Genomic DNA, 10,002 nt, shown 5'->3' on the forward strand with positions numbered 1-10,002 from the left:
TGATAAGTTCTCACACTTTCGTGCTCATGCTCTCTTAGGCACTTACACACTCACTCACATACTCACAAACCTGTACACTTGCATGCTTCTAGGGTTTATATGCTGGCTTATATGCTTATGTGCTTGTAGGCACTTACATGTTTGCGGTCATATGCTCTAAGGCACTTACACACTCACACTTACGCTTGTGCTGCCAGGCTCACATGCTTGTGCTCACACTTGTAGGCACTTACATGCATGCTCCTATGCATGCTCCTATGCACCTCTCCAAGAGCATCCCTCACTGCCTGCCTCACACACCTGCACTCCTGTGAGTGCACTCACACGCTTATAAGGATTTGCACTCTCTTGCATGCACACACACTCATAAGCACTGACACACCCCAGTATTTCTCTCATTCCTGCCTGCATGTGCACTTGGCAGCACACTCACACTCACAGATGCTTTTTCACCCTAGGGTGTCTCTCGCTGCCTGCTGACGTGCACGCCGTGCGCACCTCACAGTGTCCCTCGTTGTTTGCCCTTCACACACACTGCGTACACCCTCATACTCCTGCACGTGTGTCCGTCACCGCTTGCCACTGTACCCACACACTTCCATACACGCTCACGTAGGCATACTCACACCCAGTGTATAGTAGTGCTTTGCCACACACACACCTGTATGTATGTGCTTATGTTGTATTGTAGTGTCTCCACTGTCTGCCACTTTTACATAGTCACATATACAATCCCACTGTTGTACCATAGCGTCCTTGCTGCCTGCCACATGCTTGTATACACCTGCATATACGTACAGATGTGCATATGCAGTTACACCAGTGTATCGCAATTTCCATGTTGCCTGTTACTTGCACGCATGTCTTTCTCCAGCCCCTTTCTTACAGACTCACAACAGCATACTGCATAGTCCTACTTGCACAGACACGTGCACCCCGTAGCCTTCCTCAGCCTGTCTCAGGTGTGTGTACACACAACCCAGCACATCACTGAGGATCCCGCTTCTCTCTTAGACGCACGTTTACATCAAGTTCGCCATTGCATTGCACACATACGCTGACACATCAGAGAGTCTTCCACTGCCTGCCACTCATGCGAACACTATGGAGTCCCTTTTCTCTTTCTCAGTCACCTCTCTCACAAGTGGGCCGCTGCTCTTTGAAACACACACGTACACGTCCAAGCAACAGTCACCTCTTGCGTTTATGAGTCTGGCTTTCCTGTACACACACACCACAGGATCACCCTCTGCACGGCATGTCTGTACAGAGTAGTGCTGCCTTCTGCTTTTGGCACGTGTAACGGAGTTGTTTCTGCTTTACACTCACACCTCCGCAGGGCATCTGCCACCTTTTGCACGTGCGAGTGCAGTGTGGTTACCCGCTATGAGATACTGCACAAGTCTGCACCTTCTGTCACGCACACAAGTGACGGAGCCACCTGGTACCTGACAGACACACGAACACCCTCGAGGGCTGTCAGTTACCACAAGGCCATCTGTCTTACTCACACAGGTATATATACTTATATATATGGAGCTATATATGTTTCCCCCATACCCCAGCCTCGTGTTAGCTGTCACAGGCAGTGCTCCCCATCAGTGCGTGTATTGCACAAAACCTGAATTTCAGTTAGTTCCCTCCTCCACTTTCTATTACACAGAGAGGCATCCTTTTCCCTCAGTACCTTCACTATATTTGGTCCAAATTCCAGTGCCGTTTCATACCTTTCAGTCACTTACACCATACAGACACCTGCCCTCCAGCGTGTTCACTCACACAGTACCACTGCCCTGCACTTCACACGCACTCTGACATGCACAGTGCCACCCTCTCACCTATGACATAAACACGGTCAGTGCACCCACGTGCAGTACAAAGCGCAGACCTACTGCGGGACGCGATTAGCGGTCTGCCCTCCAAGTGCTCCGCTGCGTACCTCCACGGTTAGGCGAGGTAGACACGGCGCTGCAAACCCCTACCCCAGCTCGATGGGGGCTGTGTTACCTGACGCATGCCACCCGTTCGTGGCTGTGCCACGCCTGTGTACCGACAGCGCTGGCCCAACCTCCGTTTGCATACAGAGAAGGAGCCTGCCATCTCCTTATCCCCTGCTCCGTATAGTGAATGCTCAATTTGTTGCTGTATGTTTCTGAGTGGCTTTTGTCCTTCTGTGAAAGCTCCCTGTTCTCTGAAATTCATGCTGTCTCTTGGGTTCCACTTTGCAGACTGTTGAGCCTGGTTCATGCATGCCTGCTGGTTTTGAGTGGCATCGACCCTCTTAAATGAGTCTTCTTTTTGAAGTGTAAGGGTAAAATACTTCTCAATAATGTTTTAACTGCTTAGGGTGGCATTGACACATATATTCTCCTTTTTGTAGATGCCCTGGTCTAACTTTTTTTTTTGCTTTTATAGCTGGAGCCATATATGGATGAAAACTTTGTTTCAAGAGCCTTTGCCACCATGGGAGAGCTTGTCCTGAGTGTAAAAATCATTCGAAACAGGTTGACAGGGTAACTGTTTATGCTTGTTCTCAGTTTGTTCTACCAGTGCATTTGGGTTGAACCGTTTGCCCTCTGCATGGCATCGCTGTGGTCCTGTCCATATTAGAGTGATTTTCCCTTTGAGCTTTTCACCATTGCTGCCAACAATATGGGTGTATTGATGACAGCAATGGAGAGGATAATTGCTGGCTCTTCAACGTCCCCATCAACAAACCAAGGTTTGGCCCTCATCCTGCAGTGCTTCAGCCCTCATTCAGAGCGGCATATGTATGCCATACAGTCCCTCTGGGAATTACACCTCCTGGACTGAAGGCTTCAGTGACTAGTCTGTGTTAATCGTTGCACTAGTGCAGCTACGTGATGCTGGCAGAGGTGGAAAGTCTGACTTGAGAAGGAGCCATATGAGGACCCTTTGAGTTCATTCGGAATAAAATGAGTGACTACGCAGAATAAAGTAGTTTCATGTTCTTGTAAATGTTGTCATTTCAGTTTTCAATTGTTTAAACTTGGGTGGGAAAATTTATATAGTCAATGAAAGTAGGAAGTAAACTAATTGTGAGCAAAACTATTTTCTATGTGCTTATGTTGACATGACTTACTGGTAAGTATGGGCTGTCACTCTACTTGAGATCCAAGATTACTTTGCTAGCTTCTTTTTGGTAGCTAATGTTTATACTCTGAAAAAGAAATTGTACTGAGTATTGCAACTATAGCAAATTTCCTACCAGTTATCTAAAAATACAATATTCCTCCTCAAATGTGTTTTAAATCTGAAATCTTTCTCTCTCCTCTCCTGTGTCTATGTTCAGAATTCCAGCAGGCTATTGCTTTGTAGAATTTGCAGATCTAGCTACTGCAGAGAAATGTTTACACAAAATCAATGGAAAACCGCTTCCTGGTGCTACACCGGTAAGTCAATTAAATCAGCCAGTTGGGAAGCGTAACTGGGAAGGAATAGATGGTGTAGAATCTGTATTTTGAACAATTATAGACAAATTCGTAGTTAGCAAACTGGGATTCTGCTTTTCTTTAGAGTTAAATTAATGAACATAAAACTATTGATGTTCTTGCTCAGAAAATTGTTGGAAAAAATATTAATTTCCATATGAATGTCTGGATAAAATCCAGGTGTAGAAATGGTGTATTTCTGAGCCTTTCTACTATTACCAAAGTTGGACTCATAAGACACCAGAGAAGAACAAGATAAAAAATAGATGGAGTATACCTATCACAGTCCTTCTGTCTCTCTCCATTTGTCGTTCCATATTAATTTGTTACAGTGTGTATGTTGTTATATATGTACAAGATGAACTTGCAAGTTCGGAGTGAGTTTTGAGTAACTGATTTGCAAGAGAAACATGACTTTTAAGCCTTGCATTATTCTTGGCCCTTAGCAAACAAAAGTTATTCAAACTTATTTACAGTGGAGAAGGAGCTAGTCCGTTGTATAATTGTAATACATAACAAATGTCTTGGATACATAAAAGCTAGGTAGTTAGGAAGAAGAGGAGAAATAGTCATAGAGGCTAATTTTAGGATGTTGACTCGAATGTGTAGTAGATTAAAATGGAACGCTGACACAGCTGTCCGTCGTACCCACAGAAGTTGGCTGCAGTAGCTAGCATGACTGGTTCATAAAGCAGCTCTAGAATCACCTCAGTTACAGTGTGATATACTAAGGTAAATTGATGCCTATTTCAGTGTAGTTAATACCCTGAGTAGGAAACGGGGAAGTTCAGGTGTTGTTCCTTGAACTATTCGGTCAGCCTTCCTGAGAGAATGGTGTCCCCTGTTAATAGGGGTAGATGGAGGTATCTGCTTTACCTGTCCTATTTAAGATGCCCTTATACCGCAAACCAGAGCCCACGATTAAGGGAAGTTAATCTTCCTAGATGCCTTCTGTAGGCACTAGAGAGAGGAAGAGAGCAGCTCTTGCAAGGAGTAATATAATAATTGAAGTTTGGTTTCGGGAATACCCACAGTTTAATTCAAAATGTGGTGGTGTGTAGAGGGATGATTTACATAACACATGGAGAGAATTACAGATGTCAGACAGAGATTTAGGCAGCCTAAATCAGTGCACTCAGCAGGCAACTGTCCAGCTCGTCTCTTGCATTTAGATACTTTTTCTCTTGTTTGCAGAAAACTGAATGTGGCTTACTCTTTTATTTATTTTTAAATACTGAATCAGCCAAAGAAATAACAGAGAGCCATGGTGCTGTTGCTGTCTCTGTTTTACAGAATTAGTGTCCCCAGTTCCCATTTGAGTGGAAGTACTCTCAGGTCTCTCATTGATTTTAAACCCAAAATATTGCGATGAAGAGCGAAATCCAAAATAAGATGAAAATGTTCAAAGTGGAATGTAAATTTTGTGTTAGCTTGTAAATGGTCCACAGAAAGAGTTGCGTACCACTGTGCACCAGTGAATGCAAGCATGCAAGGAACATGATTATAGCCTAGAGTTAAGTCTTTGCTCTATTTCCCAAGAATTATTTACGCTATCTTTGAAGGAAGAAAATACATCATACAGGGTACAGGAGCACAGTAGGCTCTCCGCTGTACTATACAAACGTCCTGATCTCTAGGTTATGGACTCACAGTAGGCTTGCTTGCTTTGGCCAAATTCTTCTTGAGTTCTTGCTATGCCACTGTGTAGTGCAGAGGGATATCTGCTTTAGAAGCCTGTTGGGAGATAGAAAAATTGAGCCCCTCAAGCTGATGAGGGAATCCAGCTTAGGTCTTCCACTGTCTGGGTGAGTTCTGACACCAGTGTTCTTGTAAAGGAGTGCAATCCTTTGCTTCTTCCTCTGCTAGACATGTTTCAGAAGAAAATAGCAATTACCATTGCACTCTGCAGTGAGCCTGCTTGGGTCATTGTGTGCTAAGCATCATATAGGAATGCCCGTGGGATTGAGACCCTCGGGATTTTGAGGCAGAAGACCAACTGTTCCTTAGATCTTGGTCTAGACTTAAATGTGAGTTGGGCACAAGTTGCTGAACTCTGGTAGGATGGGAGTGGGGAGTTCCAGATGTGCCAGTGGGCCCAAATCTAGGCTCTCGGGAAACTTGTTTAAAAAGAAAATCAGGTGCAGAGTTTAGGGAGGTCTCCAGCGTCCAGTGACAGGTAAGGCTTTCAGAAAAACCTTAATTTTGGATCTTACTAAATGAGCACATCATCCAGAACAAAGTATTTAGCCATACTTCCAGACTGAGGAATTGATTCAATTTTCTGATGTGGTGGATTCTGGTCTGCCAGTATTCTTGTAAATCACAGATGTCCAACAGTCTGTACTGTCATTTCATTTTAAGACCTTAAAATTAGAAGTCATTTAATATTTGTTGTTAGTACCTCTGTTTTCCTCTCTTCCTTAAAGATATAAAAAGTCAATGCTATATAAGGTTCACCCCTCTTTCACTAGCTTTATAAACTGATGAAATAAAGATAGGTCAAACCTCTTGGTGCAGATTCTTAGCTGATTTTCATTATTATAGTTGTACTGAAATCAAATAAGAATGTTGTCCTTGATACCTTAACCGGCTGGCCTGATGGCATTGAGCATCTGTCAGCATTAAGAAAGTTGTGTAAAATAAGCTTATTGTATTTTTTCCTAATTGTTTGGATTCACGTGAGAACATTTGAATGTATGGATTCATTTTTGCCTTGTTTCAGGCAAAGCGATTTAAATTGAATTATGCAACGTATGGAAAACAGCCTGATAACAGGTAAATGCTCAATATTCAAATATTAGTTTTGCCTGCTTAATGTCTCTCTATCAATTGCCTCACAAAGAGGATTCAAAATTATATAAACCTACAAGTTCATCATTGCTGGATGAGATGTACAGCTAGCAAATTTGGATAAGAGAGCATTCGTGAGATGCATACAACTAAAATTTGTACCATTTTGTCTAGCAGTGCCAGATAACTAAATCCCATAATTAAAAATGTAGATTACATTAAACTGCCTTGGCATACACTGTAGATATTTGTGATGCTGTAGCATGTTAGCACTTTCTATGTATCTGAGAATGCATCCCATCATAATTACTATATAATGCCATGAATGTGTTTAGCACCTAAAGATAAATGCCGTGGTTTCACACCACCTGGCTTAACCGGCTAAAGTACAACAACAGTCAGCAAAGAGAGAGAAGGGTGCTCTGAATTGCCCTCTGGAGGAGCCCATCTTTCTCCACTGACAGTGAAAGGTGCGTAAGGAGACAAACGGGCTAAATTAGGCTCCTGAAGTTGGGAGGTGTGAGTACCTTTCATAATGCCCGCCCAGAAACGCTTACACAGTTGAAGTAATAATAACACAAGGAGGTGTTCAGGCAGGTGTGTATGAGGGTGAAAGCAACACAGTCCTGCAGTTTATTAGGGTAGTGTTAGTCATATCTCAGTAATTATATTTTTATTTTAGATGATTATGAATCTTTTTTTTTGAAAAAGAACACAACTTTTTAGGTTAGAATCAAGGCATGACAGATGGGGACAAGAATGAGATTTACATTTGTTAACTGATTCTTGTGGTTCCATTTGCTCTGGAAATACAGATGGATAACATTGCCTTTCTTATTCCAGCAGCTTGCCCCGTGAGTCTTTAGCAGAGGGAGGATAACTTAGACTGCCTGTCAGTTTTATGCTTTACCTTTTGTGTGGCACAGCAGATTTGTCAGGAGTGTATTTTAAGATATTTAAACTTTCTAGCATCAAAATATCTTAATTCATATATTATAATTTAAGATCAATATATTGGAAATAGCAAATCTATAAATGAAACATTAATGTTTTCTTGCCATATTAGAAATCCAGAGATATCCTGTGAGAACTAAAAAATGAAATTCTCTTTAAATAAAAAGCAGTATTGAGTAAATTAGTTGTGCTGCTTGAATTAACTTGAAAAAGCAATGTCAATAAAAATTTTAGTCACCTAAGCAACTTAACGGATGACACTTTAAAGTATCCATTAAATGGTCCTTTAATATCACTTTTCTCTGAAGTCAAATGTTTAGGCTAACTGTTAGCTGTCACTCAGCATGCCTCTTTTTTTTGTATGATTGTACTTAAATTTTGTTTTGATTTCTTTAGTCCAGAATATTCACTTTTTGTGGGAGACCTGACTCCTGATGTGGATGATGGCATGTTATATGAATTTTTTGTTAAAGTTTATCCATCGTGTAGAGGTGGAAAAGTTGTTTTGGACCAGGCAGGAGTATCCAAGTAAGTCGTCTTTTATTCCTTCTTTTCCTTCACTCACATGCAGCAATAGGAAAGATATAATGCAGCAAGGGAAACAGAATATTTCTATCAGCTTAGATTTTAATTATCTAAAAATACAATGTTCTTGGATATTCAGTCTACAGTATGCTTGGGTTTTGGTAGTCACCACAGCGTATTGTCACTCCTCTGTCAATATTGTGCCCTTTGTGTGTTGGCAGTATGTTATTGCACTTCTGAAAATGCTGAAAAATGTCTAAGTAATCTTGAAACATTGTCTCCCTGGACTTTCAGATGGAATTGCGCTTTTAAAGTCTGTAGGCTATTGAGTGTATATTCCTGTGAAAGCTTTACAGGTTTTTGTTTTGAATAGGGTAGGGCGAACAAAGCTATGATTCATTGTCAAGTACTTAGTAGCCGCCTTGTTCATCTTTACTGGAAATGTCTCACCAAAAACAGATGTCAAAAAGTCGGTTTTCTTAACGTTATTAAAACATTTTCTAAATAGCAGAAAATGAAACTGCATTGGTCAGCATCCTTGTTTTCAAAACAGAAGTGAACAGGCTTCAATGAAACACAATATTCTGATATAATACCTACGAGAATGTTGTGACAAGACTTAGGATATTGGTGTAGATCTCCCGTCTTTCTCACATAAGGTTCCTCAGTCTTAGGCATGTTGGTTTGAAGGAACCTCTGGAGGTCTCTTGTCCAACTTCCCACTCTGAGCAGGACTTGCGCTAGATCAGGTCAGCCATGAATTGTGTAGCTGGAAATCCTCCCGGGATGGAGATAACACAACCTGTCTGGGCAGCCTGTTCCAGTGCTGCACTGCCTCCCTAGTAATGAAGTTCTTAATGTGCAACCTGAACCTCTTGCAGAGCTGCTCAGTCACTCTGGCTGTTAAGTACTCATGCTGTTACTGCCACCTCACCTGAGACCGACACGGCTGGGGTGGGCTCCAGGTGCCTCCTCCTCCTCAGAGGTGTAAACCCAGCAGTTCTTGTTTTGCTGCACCTGCTTCAATCTCTGCCTACAAAATAGGTGTTGGGTGATGCAGGCTGGGCCATTAGTTGGTCTTTGGGGACTGTTCCTAAGTGCAGACCTCAGGGAAGGGGAATCTGTGGTAGCTTGGGAAGCGGGGAAGGAGCAGGGACTTAAAGGCCTATTGCTGGGAAGAGCACAGCTATCTCCCCTAGCAGTGGCGGGGTGTTGCTGCCAGGGGCTTTGTTGTGACTTGTGCTGTTACTCAAAGCTGAGGCAACTGAAGTGTTAGTGTGATGCGAGAGAGGAACCTGGGGCTTGTGGACGTGCCTAGCGAAGCCCTGGCCCTTCCAGCCAGGGCTGGTAAATCAGGAGGGCCTCCTCCCAGCACCTCTTGTCCAGGCAAGAGAGGAGCTTGAAGCCTGACACTCTAGTGCTGTGCCTGCTTCTTTGCTTTCTGCTGAGGGTGCAGGCTGGGGGACTTGTCCTAACTGCTGGGACAGGACAGAATGTCTGCCAGGGTGGTCCTGGCCACGAAGAAATTATTTCTTGGTGGGTTTTCTTCTGTATCTTCTGTAAAATCTGGTTTAGCCATCGGTATGAAAAAAATAAGTGTCTGGAAAAGTTGGAAGAATCACTGTTTCCCTTGCTGCACTTAATGTCTATTCCTATACACTACATCCAACTCTTTATCTGTCCGTCTCTATTTTGGAACTGCCCATATTCCCGGTTTCACTTACACACTCCTGGTCCCATCTGAAAGGCTGCAGGACTCTTTGTAGCAGCTTAGAAACTTACACACTTTAGGTGTAAATACCTAAAACTGACTTAAACTGACTTAAAAGTTGACTTGCACTGGTTTAGTTTGCCACAGTCCTTTCACAGAGGGCAAGTTAAACGAATGTGTACCCGTGTAGAGTTTTGCTCTTGCTTAACTATCCAGTTTGTATATAGATAAGCCTGAGCTTTGATTTGGTCTTCTGTATGTGAGGAGTACACGTACATACATGTATATATGTATAAAAACATATATTTGGACTTGTGTGTATAGCTTGCTATGCAAGATACTGCATTTTATGGAGCACCAGCTGCTCTGTAATAGCTTCCAGTGTGACCCTACTACGAGTACTAGGTGATGCCACTTTCAGAATAGTATGTTATTTGGTGTTTAAGAGTTCCCACAGAATAGATAATATGCTGTAAATTTACACCCTTGCTTACGGCTTGTCTTTTCCCCAGGTAGACAAGCCCTTTCCCTCCCAAACTCCTTCCTTCACCTAGATGGATTCCTCTTTCC

General features: G+C 42.6%; 1 protein-coding gene across 1 annotated transcript in view; it reads left to right on the forward strand.

Moving 5' to 3' along the window:
• The first annotated feature begins 2,421 nt into the window (after window positions 1-2,421).
• The window catches only part of TRNAU1AP (tRNA selenocysteine 1 associated protein 1), a 12,729-nt gene continuing 5,148 nt past the window's right edge, over window positions 2,422-10,002 (forward strand). The window contains exons 1-4 of the mRNA XM_009585645.1: window positions 2,422-2,513; window positions 3,314-3,413; window positions 6,175-6,227; window positions 7,593-7,724. Coding sequence (XP_009583940.1) covers window positions 2,428-2,513; window positions 3,314-3,413; window positions 6,175-6,227; window positions 7,593-7,724 — 371 coding nt within the window. The 5' untranslated portion in view covers window positions 2,422-2,427. The remainder of the gene's footprint in view (window positions 2,514-3,313; window positions 3,414-6,174; window positions 6,228-7,592; window positions 7,725-10,002) is intronic.

Source organism: Fulmarus glacialis, unplaced genomic scaffold (assembly GCF_000690835.1).
Source record: "Fulmarus glacialis isolate BGI_N327 unplaced genomic scaffold, ASM69083v1 scaffold33019, whole genome shotgun sequence".
In the NCBI taxonomy this organism is placed as follows: Eukaryota; Metazoa; Chordata; class Aves; order Procellariiformes; family Procellariidae; genus Fulmarus; species Fulmarus glacialis.